Raw genomic sequence first — 13285 nt, forward strand, 5'->3', positions numbered from 1 at the left:
CTGCATCAAAATAAACTATTTCCAGCAGTGCAATATGAGTCCTAAGCATCCCAGAAACAACACAGAAAGTCATAAAGTCAAAGATAACTTTTAAAAACACCAGTATAGGCTCATGAGGCCCTGATGGTAAAAAACTACATTTCCGCGAAAATGATATCACTTCCGGTTTCGGGCAGGTCATGGCAGACATGCAAAAGTTCGCGCTGACGTCTATTCCAACATAGGAAGTGTTATGAACAGCTGATCGGATCGGCAAAGCCTGTTTCTGGAATATTATGTTTGTGTTGCCGCAAGTGCTTTTTATGCAGTTTTTGCAAAGCTATATGTGGAAGGAAACCGTGACCGAGGACAAGCTGATGGCATAAGATGTAAGTACAACTCCTCCGGTTTCATATGCAAAAAAAATTTATTGCGCTAGCTCACGTGGTTGCAGTTCTACCGGGATTTAAAAGTAGTTGCGCAAAACGAAGCGTGCCCGATCTGACCGTTTTTAAAGGGTTAAGTAAGATTATCAAACAAAAACAATCCAGACACAGGGTGGGAATTTTCAGACTGTCAATACAACATTCTGGGAAAAAAGTGCATCAGTGAGCTCAACATCTGCACGAAACCCGAACAACCTTGACAGCAGTAATCAACATCTTTGGTAATGAAACATCTGTTACAGCAACCTTTATTGGCACTGGCTCTCCTGCACTGACTGAGTGAAGACAAAAGCACAACATCGCTAATATTTGTCCAAATGCAGAAAGTTAACTGGACGATGTTTCACAGGTCAAGGACCCAAAATAGACAAAAAACCTGACGAACACAAAGGAGGACATCCAAGCACTTCTCTTCCTGGGTTTATGTCATTGAAATGATTCTGTTTCACACTGGAATGCAGAAAACACCAAAGAAAAAGTATCTCCATGACAAGCTTGCAGCTTTGTTGTCTTAAGCCCAACTTCATTTTTATAAGAGCAGAAATGAGTAATGAGGCTTTGTGAATGTGCTTTCAGCACTTCTAGGAGTTAACCTCACTCTAGGCCCCCCAGGTCAGGACAGGACAGCGTGGTTTGTCAAGTGTAAAGGCGGAAAGGGAAATAAATCAGCGCAGTCGAGCTGCAAATGTTATAGGAAGACAGGGTACAGGGAACAGAGTGGACCGGTAATGTTTCTTCTTTGTGGGAAAATCATAAAATATAAACCAGCACAGTGGGAACATGTGCCTGCAGATGTGATCAAAATCCTGTTTTGCACATGCATGTGATACACATTAACTGATCTTAATGGTCGCTGGTGGGGAGAGCTTTCCCTCTGCTTCACAGGAAATGTTGCGTCTGATATGTCCAGTTGAGCTCAACAAAGACAGAAATATAAAGACATAAAGCATCATAGCTATGTGGAATAGACCCAAGATCTCAAAAGCACTCCTGATTCATCTAAAGAGGACCTATTAAACCACTGCAGCATGAAAAAAGTGGTTATTTATGTTCTGTTTCTTCAAGTTTTTCAAAATGGACTGATCTGGAATATAATGTATTTGTGTATTCTCAGCACAAATTCATTTAGAATATAATTTATATTATTCTATAAACAAAGATGTGTTGATGGTAATGAAAATTTAAGCCATTTCCTTATGTTTCCTTTTCTTCTTTTTTTTACCTCAGTTCCATTACCTATGATGGAACTGAGCGGCCCTCATCACCCTTCCTCTAGTCTGTCACAGGAGCAGGTGATGTATTTGCATGCATGTAATATGTATAAAATGTAGGCATAAAAACATTATTATACTGCCCTTGAACAGGCACTGCTCTAGTTAAAGGGAAAGTGCTGAAGTCTAGCAGTATTTATTTATTAATGCATTTGTTACATTTTTTGTTATTGAAACTTTTAGGACCTTTCAACCTTTGAGTTCACCTCCACTCTTCAGCTTTATACTACTTTAACTTTGAGTGTGCGCACTCTTACCCAACCTGCAAGATGCCATTCATCAATGTCTACATCTGTACCAGCACATCAACTTTAGAAGGTTAGCTAGTTACTTCATTATCAGACATCATTTAGCTTTCTCTGCCTTTAAAATTTACTATGGTTTTCCACTACTGTGCAAGCAACTCTAAAGACCTTTCACTGACATGCAGCATTGTGGTGCTCAAATTATTTCTGTCTCATGGTTAATAAGTGTGTGCGTGTGTGTGAGAGAGTGTGAGGGTGCATGTGGGGGCTCTGGCTGGTCTTTTGTTTCTCCAACAAGGGCCGAATGCGTCCAAGCGTTACATCACCCTCAGCTCACAGGCAGTAGAGAGCGGTCCTCTGAATGAACATGTGACAAAGGGTCTGACATCATCGCTCTGTCCGCCAAGGCCCTCATTCTGTTTTCTCCAGGCAACCACACAGTATGACCCTAAATATCATACAGATGGAAACCCATTAGAAAACCTGCAGGTTATTGTTAAGTGTCCTGTGTTTCTAAATGACGGGTTGCCTGGCTGTATGCTTTGGAGTTGTACTGCAGCTGATGGATTGGGTCCCACTGGGGGGAGGGAATGCATCTCTCACGGTGCTTTGTGAGCAGAGGGGGTGACTGGGCAGGAGAAGCGGATTTTGTGTCGATGCTGGGGATGGACTCGAGCAGGAGATGGCTACAAAGCCGATGGAGGAGTAAGAAAAGAGACAAATAAAGACAGGCCCTCATCACCCTTCCTCTAGTCTGTCACAGGAGCAGCTGAGACACATCAGCTGTACAGCAACGCACAGCAAGGCGGCCAAAAGGAGCCCTGAGAGGGACGTCAGTCTTCGTCACATGCATGGCTGCACACACACCCTGCTACTGTTATTCACACACACACAAATCACACCCTCAATAACTGCCTGAACCACCGTCAGCATGAGAGAGGGGGCGCTCTTTCACACATGTCTGACAGCCCTCTGCGTTGGCCTGCGCCTGCTGTGTTTTGCTTGTACGTGTCGTCTTCCAGGTTGCTGGTAGGTGTGGTAAATTAATGCAACTGGGAGCACCTGGCCACTCTCCTTGGAGCATTTAAGATGTGGTTACCTCAGCTTTCTCTCTCTCTCACCCTACACCGTGTTATTTGTTTGTTTGCTCTGCTTGGTCGAATGAAACTGACTTCAAGCCACCTTGATGTACTTCCTCCATCATTTTTCATTAGTGTGTTTGACTCTATTGGCCCCTGTATTCTGGAAATAATTAATACTTCTCTTTATACTGGCTATTTTAAACAAGCTATTGTTGAACCAATATTAAAGAAACCAAATTTGGACCCATCTCTTCCAAGCAGTTACAGGCCAATTGCACCTGATCACATGCTCTCAGAAATTAGGCAGCATATCAGTTTTTTAGACCCTTCATTTCAGTCGAGTCTCAGAAACTTAGGTGTTATATTTGACAGTTCGATGTCTCTTGAGAAACACTCTAAACAACTTGTCTGGAACTGTTTTTATCATCTAAGAAACATTTCTAAACTCAGACTGGTGTCAAAGGCAGAACTTGAGATGATTATTCATGCTTTTATCTCTTCTCGTTTGGATTATTGTAACGGTCTTTTTACGTGTCTCAACAAATCAGCTCTGGATCGCCTTCAGTCTGTACAGAATGCAGCGGCAAGACTTTTAACTGGTACAAACAAGAGGTCACACATTACTCCAGTTTTGGCTTCTCTTCATTGGTTGCCTGTAAATTTTAGGGTTCATTTTAAAATTTTAGTTGTAACTTTTAGAGCTCTGCACGGTGAAGCTCCCCAGTATATCTCTGACCTGTTGAAACCTCATGCTTCATCCCGAGCACTTAGGTCTTCAGGTCAGAGGCTACTGGTGGTCCCATGTACTAGGTTTAAAACACGTGGGGATCGAGCTTTTCAAGCACTGGCACCAAGGCTGTGGAACTCTCTGCCGTTGTCTTTACGCTGTCTAGACTCTACTGACTCCTTTAAAAAGCAGCTGAAGACATTTTTATACAAACGGAATTAATTTTAACTTGTATGTCTGATCTTATTGTAAAGCACTTTGTGATTTTTATCTGTGAAATGTGCTACATAAATAAATTTTACTTACTTAGGTGTGTAATGTGAGCCCTAAAGTAACCAGTTCAAAACCTAACATTCAATCACTCATCCAACTGCTGACACACTAACAAATGCCAATGTAAAGTTTTATGTAATTGAGACCATAACAGCTGTTAAACTGGTTTATTTCCATGATTATCCACCTTAAAAGTCACACTCAGTGTTTCTTACTATAGGTCTGCCATAATGCACTTCATGGCATTGTACTTGGTTCAGTGTTTTAGTCCTATTAGTGTCTTCAGTGCTGTTGTGTGTGTACAAAGGCAGTGCTGGAACAAATCGCACTACTACTCCCTCTAATGCATTTCTGGGAGAGTACTGTCCTGCTCGTAGTAGTAGTGTACTCTACTGTGCTGAAACGTGTTGAAGCAGAGGCAAACAGATTGGCTGATGAAGACTTCATCCTACACCAAGATAATGAGCCAAAACTGCAGAAAATAAGGCCGAAGGCTTCAAATAGTGTAGGAGAAGCACAGATTGTGAGCACAGACCAAGTGTGGGTCTGATGACCTAAATTTCATCATCAGACGGTGAGTGAGGCGGTCCGAGCAGCCGTCCACGTGCTTGCCTGTTTTTTTGTGACCATGTCAACTTATCTCTGGAGACTTTACATTACAGAGTTATAACTGCACCCCAGACACAGATGCATAACAGAAATGACTAAATGGCCTTCACATCTGCGGCTGTGTTAAATAATCAAAGTGTTGCACATTTTTCTAACAGCCCGTTACTGTCACACACACACTACAACTTTAGCCATTTCTGACGCCTGTAAATAACTTAAATACTGTTAATAATCATACAGATGACCGCGGTCAGCACCACTAACACAGTTTCTGGACAGGACCTGTTTGTGTGACTTTCACCCTCTCACGCATTTTATTAGTAAAATGTGTAACAGTGTGGTCTTCAGTGTGGACAATGTGGAAAAGGCAGGGCAAAATGCTAGGCTAATGAGCAACAATAAGGGTGAGTGGTGCTGGCTGGCTCGTTGGCAGGCGCAGTGGGACAGTGGTGATGAAGTCAATACATTTACTTTGCTGGTCTCTGGCTCCAGACTTTGTCATGCAGCCGTTGGCCTGCAAGGCTGGGAGGGGCTAAGAGGAAGAGCGAGAAGCTGGGGGCGATTCAACCGAGACATCATGGACACGGACTACGGGGGAGCAGTGCATGCATGGGCCAACACACTGTGACAGTGTGCCAGGTCACAGAGGAAAGGCCAGAGCCATTCTGACAAACAGTATTAATTAAAAATGAACAACTAATATAGAATACAAGGTCGAGTCTTCAGCTATCAGCCTTCTAGAGAGGAACCAGCTTCTAGTTTAGTTTCAGGAGACACACACATCTGTACTTTTAACATTAGGATTAAAATATTCATTTAGCTTAGAGCTGGATCAGGTGCTCGGGCTGCTGAGGAACATCCACGATGCACTGAGCACCTCTGCTCTCCCCATGCATTCATTTCTCACTATCGCAGTCATAATATTTTGTCTTCTGTAGTTTACAGTTTGTGCTTTGCTCAATTTGTTATCCTCAACTCCGTATGCTCTGCCTCTTCCTGAGCCTTAAAGGCTTCAAACTACCGTCGCCATGTGCTGGCTTATAAAGAATTACCAAATTATTGGGGTAATAGATCTAATATTGTGGGTCTTTACCTTTTAAAGCTCCTTGACTACTGCTGTGACCTATACAATAAGAACAGAACGAAATCAATCTGACCAGAGGATCTAAATCTGCCCTTTTATCTCACATCCAACTGTTCACCTGTCATTTAATTTATCCCATGCACTGATATCAACGTTGTTTTAGATGGTGCGTATATCATTTTGTGCAAAACCATATCTGTCAAGTAGATTAAATAACCAGCAGTGAATTCAGTTGGCTGAGGTCTCTTCTGCATACTTCAGATTCCAGCCTCAAGCACTAGCTTCAGAAAGAGTGGAGGACGGCATATACAGCAGCACAGAATGACACAAATATCAGCAGGGACTTATCCATTCTCTTAGGAATGGTTTTAGCCAATGCACAGAGGATTTAAAGTGTCAGACAAGGTTAATCAATACCAATTCATCCACCTTCTCTACATCCAACTTAATAGGTTTCTAAGTTTTGACATTTAATAGATTCTCAAGAGTGCACCAACAGTACTGTGCCAAAATCAATACAAACTTTCATGGCCACCCATAGCAAGATGACCTAAACTGCATTTTTTCAGACCGCTCACTTTGATGTGAAGTCTGCGCTAGATCCGCCTGAAGCTAGTTCAATTAAAAGAAAGGAAGGCTTACTCATCCTAATGAGAGCTGCAGAGAAACAAACAAGAGCCAGTCCTACTTGGAGCCATCACTCAACATCCATGTCTGCCAAATCAAACTCATACATGACTGTGCAGCCACAGGGCACCAGGGTGTAGCTAAGGTCACAGATTTATTATTACTACCACTACTGCTACATGTGTTAGACATAGGGTGCCGACATTCAAAAACATAATTTTTTCCTCTAAGTCATGAAATAAAACATTCACATTTATCATAATCCAGATGAAAACTCTGCAACAGGCCAGTCACCTGTCCATGATGTACCCCACCTCTCACTCTATAACAGCTGGGATACGTTCAAGGATTCCTTTCTTTAACCCTTTAAAGCCGGTTGGAGCGGGCACGCTCCGTTTTGCGTAACTATTTTTAAATCCCGGTAGCTCTGCAACCACGTAAGCTAGCACAATAATTTTTTTTGCATATGAAACCGGAGGAGTTGTACTTACATCTTATGCCATCAGCTTGTCCTCGGTCACAGTTTCCTTCCACGTATAGCTTTGCAAAAACTGCATAAAAAGTACTTGCAGCAACAAAAACATAATATTCCAAAAACACGCTTTGCCGATCCGATCAGCTGTTCATAACACTTCCTACGTTGGAATAGACGTCAGTGCGAACTATCGCATGTCCGCCATTACCTCATTTTCGCGGAAATGTAGTTTTTTACCACCAGGGCCTCATGAGCCTATACTGGTGTTTTTAAAAGTTATCTTTGACTTTATGACTTTCTGTGTGGTTTCTGGGATGCTTAGGACTCATATTGCACTGCTGGAAATAGTTTATTTTGATGCATATGCTGCTTTTTTGCAAATTTGCACTATAATATTTATTTTCGTTTTTCCTGCAGTGTATAGAAATTGGTGTATTTCAAAAATAAAACTATGAAGACACTCAAAATAAATTTGCTGTGGTGGGAAACTATTTTGTGCAACTTTTTTGTATTTACAGTTTTGAGGGATAAGCCTCTTAAATTTCTCTAACTAGAAATATATGTTAAAAAAACAAAAACGATTTTCAATTTTTTTGTAGTTTATTGCACTTTTTTGCAATTTATGTAATTACTATGCACTTAATGCAGACATATTATTAAAATCTGGGCTATAATGGTTGTATTGATGTATAGCAACTTGAAATGCTCCCAAAAATGGCTCCACAGCATGTAAAAATATAATATAAGCTCTGGCGGACTTGGTTCTATGGTAGGTCTTAAAGGGTTAAGTAAAACCTATTCTGAACCACCTGTGGCTTCACATAAGAACCACAATCAAACTTATTTTTTAGAGAAATGCCACAAATGACCTCGTTGGAAAATAAGCTCAGACAAATGTCACAGATATTTGTAGAAAAACCTAAATATACTATTCTTTGTTCATATAGTGTAGCATTGAAGAGTCAGCTGTCAGTTAGTAACAACCTTCTATCTAGTGCCATTGTTTTTAAAGGCTTTCAGAAGTGCAAAAATTAGGCAGAATAGTATTTAGTCTCGAACAGCTGTCAAGATAAAAATATATTTTTTTATATTTTCCAAAGATCGTGATTGTGCATTTGTGTCTGATGTCACAGCACCATCATCAAATCAATTATAGTCTTTTTGGAGTGACTCTATTCACATTTGTAACAGCATAGAATGTGCAAAAAGGAAAAGCTGCTGTCAATAGATCATTTCTGTATGGCCTGAAAGTCTTTTTTGAGCAACAGTATTTTAAGGCAACAAGTTTCTCTAACATCAAAGCAACTAAATAAGCAAAAAGTTCAACATTAGATTAATTTGGAAGTCTTGTTAAGGTACAGTCATGGTTATGCTTTTGTTTTCATTTATTTAACATTTAAACCAGATTCTTCCTCTGAGGAATACGATGTCTGGACTACATTTCACAGCAAGTCACAGTTGTCAATACACTGCAAAGAAACCCTCTGAGGACCAAAGCAATGCATGATATTGTTTTCATTTTTTATAGTCTGAATCTGAATGGATTAAAGTGTAAGACTGCATCGCATCATTTTGGCTTTTTAAAACCCGAATCGACACAAAAATGTGTAGCTGGCTGCACTCAGCCAGCACTCAGTGTGCATAGACTATTCAGCACTTGTCATTAACCAAATCTCCAAAAATAATATGTCTGAAACGGCCTCTTTTACAATTATATCAGAACAGCACTTCATCAGCAGCACGACTGGCTGAAAACCCCAAACATGTGACCAGTAATGCCACTTCTTTGTGTCAAAACGCACACAGACACATTAAAATGTAATGAACAGACCACTCTGTGAGCAGCCACAGAGAAGATTTAAAAGACTTTGAAAGTAAAGGTTAAATTTTAAGCCGTGTCTCCATCTTTGCCAGAACGACTGACAGTCTGTCAGTCAATTCAATTCAATTCAATTCAATTTTATTTATATAGCGCCAAATCACAACAAATGTCGCCTCAAGGCGCTTCATAGATACAGAGAAAAACCCAACAATCATATGACCCCCTATGAGCAGCACTTTGGCGACAGTGGGAAGGAAAAACTCCCTTTTAACAGGAAGAAACCTCCGGCAGAACCAGGCTCAGGGAGGGGCGGGGCCATCTGCTGCGACCGGTTGGGGTGAGAGAAGGAAGACAGGATAAAAGACATGCTGTGGAAATGGAAAGTCAAACGTTCCATCTACAAAACCAGCATCATAAGAAAAGGACTGCCACGTAAGTGGTGCTCTCAGGGCTTGTGGGACTGTGCCATTATTATTTTTCCACAACAAAACTTTGTGTGACTCACATTCTCCTCTGGCAAAGACTTTTATTATGGAAGTGAAATAATAATAATGGAATAATGGAATAAGTATTCCAGCAGAAGGCCCAATTCCAAAGCTGAACCTAAGTCCTACCCTGCCTCAGTCCAGCACAGAGGAAACATAAAACCTCACTGGACCTGCTCCACATACATTACTATTTATTTGGGATTTTTTTCACTTCAATGGTGGAGATACATAAGGAAAAATGAAATATAGTTAATGTGAAAATCTGTGCTGTTCATAGAATCTGTGAAGAAGATGTAAAAATGTGCAGCAGCGTGTCTATGAAACACCCTGAATGATTTCTCGGGCATCAACATTCTCACTTATCATTTATAAAAAGCTTTACTATTTATGCCGTGTCAGAATCATTAGGGAACAAGTAAACAGAATGCAGTTGTGACCAATTCATTAAACAAGCAAACATGTTTGGTTGAGGCGAGATAAGACATAATATATTGAGTGACATGGGGAACAAATAGCAAATAATTAATCCCTAAGCAAACACAGAAGACATGAGTTTCCACTGGGGTTCAGCTGGCTCAGAAGAAGAGGCAGGAGCTGCACTGAATACTAAAAGTACACAGGAGGCAACACAAAGACACAAGGCTACTTAAAGGCATATGAAAACCAGGAAAGGATCAGCTGGCCAAACAAAAGGACAACCAATCTACTGGCTGTAGACAATTTAAATTAGCTTGAGATGTATACAATGAGTGGACGGGTGGAGTTAGATCAACAAATGACCTGCACCTAAAATATAACACAGCAAACTCTCACTCTGCCGTTGCAATAGCAGTGGGTTTGATTCAGCTGACTGGTGACCCCTACTGGCTTCTTGTAGTAATGACAAGACTGGCTGGGTAAAAAAAGCTCTCACTACAGTTGACTGCAGCACAGTTCCTCTTGATAAGGTGTTTAAGGATTCATAAGATAGATATTTTAACCTCACAACCCCACCAGTCACCAAAGTAAGAGTCAGAGATCAGCTGTATTTACTGCACTGTGGTGCTGAACATCATCATCATCATCATCATCTTTCACAAACGTAAAGCACAACTTCAAAATTAAACATTTAAAAGATCAGTGAATAAATGTTTGATAAAACTAAAATAAACTGTGTTTTCCGCACTATAAGGCGCACTTAAAATCCTTTCATTTTCTCAAAAATCAGCAGTGCGCCTTATGTTAAATTCTGGTTGTGCTTACTGACCTTGAACCGATTTTATGTGCTACATGGCGCACAAGAATCTGTCAAAAACATTTTAGTACGATTTTGCTAACCTACAAAGCCGCACCGCTTGATGGATTGTCGGAGCATTATGACTACTGTAGTCAGGAGCCTCACGGAGTAATCTGGGTCCAAAACTCCGCCCGCTTCAGGTCCCAAAAACAAACGAACACTGCAGCATCACTGAGAGTTAAAAACTGTCTAAATTCTTTCATCTTTAATAAAATCATCAGCGTTGCTGCTTTACCAGGTGTAACAATTAAGTTTAACATCCAGGCATCCATGAAAACAGAATTTATTGCATTTAATGGAGTTAGAAGTTAGCAGGAAGTTAGCTTGCTAGCTTCCACCTAAACATGATATACCATGTTCTGACTGAGAGATTTCTGAAACGAGTTCAAACGTACAGCTCTGCTATCACTTCCAACATAAATGAAGACAGAAAACTAAACAGCAGTGACGTTTGTAGGGTTACTGAAGTTGGACTAGCTGGTATATAATGATGTGCTGCGGGATCGCTAGCTACACAGCCATGTTAGCATAACATAAACACAGTGAAGCTGGAGGATGAATGCTAACTTCCCGATGGTTAGAGACAAATGCAATCGCATGGCAGGATGCTGTAAACGGACCAAACTTCAGTCAGGAGAACAACTGGGATAATCCATCCACAATACGAGGTTAGTCATTAATATACTGCAACAACACGGGGATAGAGCAGCTGCCAGAGAATTCAACATTAATGAATCAATGTTACGGAAGTGGAGGAAGGAAGAAGAATGAGTTGAATAAAGTTTGAATTATCTGACTGTTTTATTTCGCTTAATGCGCCTTGTGTGTGCCTTATGGTCCAAAAAATACAGTAAAATAAAATAATCAAATGAAATATCAGACATACCTGTACTACAGGGGCACAGGCTTTTCACTGAGTTACTCAGGCATTCCCATTTGATTTTTTTGTTTTTAACTAGTTAAAAAAAATCCTTTTCCACACAGAAAGTGTAACAAACGATTCAAATATTTAACCAGGGTGCAGGTGGGATTAAAAAACACTTGGTTCACAGTTCCTAGTTTGGATATTTTAAAGCAAAACACACTGCAAAGACAACTGCTGGCAAAGCAAGTTGTGACTCCGCTTGGGACTCAACAGCCACTAAGGTCGATAAAGGCAAAGACATGAGGGAGCCATGTGGAGGAATCTCCAGGAGAGACGGTGGTAGAAGAAAACTTTTTAAAGATCTTATATTTATATTATATTAGCGAAATGGGGGCATTTAAGGAACCAGGAAACCACAGCAAACACCAACAATCTCCATGCATCAAAGGCAAAAAAGTTCTACCACATCATGTGGAGAAGTCCTGCTTCATTCAGTCTTTACAAATATCATCAGCCAATTTCTTCTCAGTGAGAGCGAGTATTTTTCAATAAGCTGTGCAAAGGTTCATCCACAACATCTACAACTGTAATTTTAAACTCATAATCCCAATCAAAGTTTTTAAAAGCCACACATGCCGCACCAGCTTTAACCCTTTCTCATACCAGGTGTTTGTAAAGCATTAAGAAATTCAAAAGAAGGAATCAAAAAGTTTCAAGACTGTACCTGAATTGTACCAAAATCCACATTTTCATAGTGGAAATGAGCACACTCTGCCAGTTTTGGGAAATGGCCCTTGGTGAAGCAAAGTCTGCAAATGCAACACACACAGTTTGGTTAGCACTTTATTCTCTTCATATGGTAGCAGCTTGGTGTATGATTAGCAGAAAAAGCCGAGGGCAATGCAAACAGAGGGAGCGAAAGCATGAGGCAGGCACAGAAACAGACTCGATAAACAGCCAGTTTGGAGCGATATCAGAAATGGACAGAGGAGAAATGTGAGAGCTGTGAGTTTATGTGTCCATGTGCCCACTCACTTCTTGACATTCTTGACCTTCATGCTGGCTGTGCTGCTGCTGCATGAGCGCATGAGGGGCTCAGTCCTCAGCTCAGGGATCTCAGCACTCCTTGCCTAAAAAAACCAAAACAAAGCACACAAACGTGAGAGCTCACACTTCCAGTCTGATCCAAAGCATCGATTTAATGAGGGAGCCAGCTAATTCATACAACTGCACATCATTCAGTTAATTAGGTTTATGTGTAGCACCAGTTTGCTTAGATCAGATCAGGCGATGACTTTCCAAAAATCCTAACAGCCTTGTGTAACCAGTGCTGCACAGCAATATGCTGTTTGACTCCATCTAATGTGTTTGGATGAGCTGAGCCCTGCTGATCCTGCTGACTGACACGTGTGCAGCTTGTTAGTTGACTGGACAACAGTATGATTCCTTTGAGAATTATTATTTTCCCCCAGCTCATGCTGGTCGTTAAATTGCTTCATATGTGCACTTTCCTTTTGCTGTTTTAAACTTCATATTTTTTATTCTCGGACTCTGGCAGAGTAATTCTGCATGATTCACAGGACACATTAATCCTTATTTATCTCAATTCACCCTCTAAAACAAGCCCCTCTTCCTGATTCGCTGCAGAAGGTTTGAACAGCAGGTGGGAGGGCTTTTCTATTCTCACAGTCAGAATAGTTTTATTAGGGATATCCCCTCACTCACATCATACAGAGCCAAGAGCAGAAAACACAAGTGTTAAAGCTGTCTGAAGTCTGAGATTACAGCTCAGAGAATACCTGTACACCTGCCATCTAGGGCCTGATGGGTGAAAATGGGCACATCTACGAGGATGACTGTTGTAGTTCTGTTCAGTGTTTACCACGCCAGCCGTGAGCAGCAGCGCCTCAGCTGGTTGCGGAAACGCTAACTTAGCATGGAGGAAGTTAACAGTCAAGCAACAGCAGCGTGAAGATACTTCACGCCTCCATCACCAACAGCTTTTCTTTATATGCT

General features: G+C 41.0%; 1 protein-coding gene across 5 annotated transcripts in view; it reads right to left on the reverse strand.

Annotated features, from left to right (window-relative positions):
* The window catches only part of arhgap32b (Rho GTPase activating protein 32b), a 142683-nt gene that overhangs the window by 60229 nt on the left and 69169 nt on the right, over positions 1 to 13285 (reverse strand). For all 5 annotated transcript variants that reach the window (XM_087847097.1, XM_087847099.1, XM_087847098.1 and 2 more), the window contains 2 exons: positions 12305 to 12399; positions 11994 to 12078 (listed from right to left, as the gene is read on the reverse strand). In XM_087847097.1, coding sequence (XP_087703223.1) covers positions 11994 to 12078; positions 12305 to 12399 — 180 coding nt within the window. The remainder of the gene's footprint in view (positions 1 to 11993; positions 12079 to 12304; positions 12400 to 13285) is intronic.

This window comes from Neolamprologus brichardi, chromosome 10 (genome assembly GCF_056152115.1).
Source record: "Neolamprologus brichardi isolate AB-2024 chromosome 10, ASM5615211v1, whole genome shotgun sequence".
Lineage (NCBI taxonomy): Eukaryota > Metazoa > Chordata > Actinopteri > Cichliformes > Cichlidae > Neolamprologus > Neolamprologus brichardi.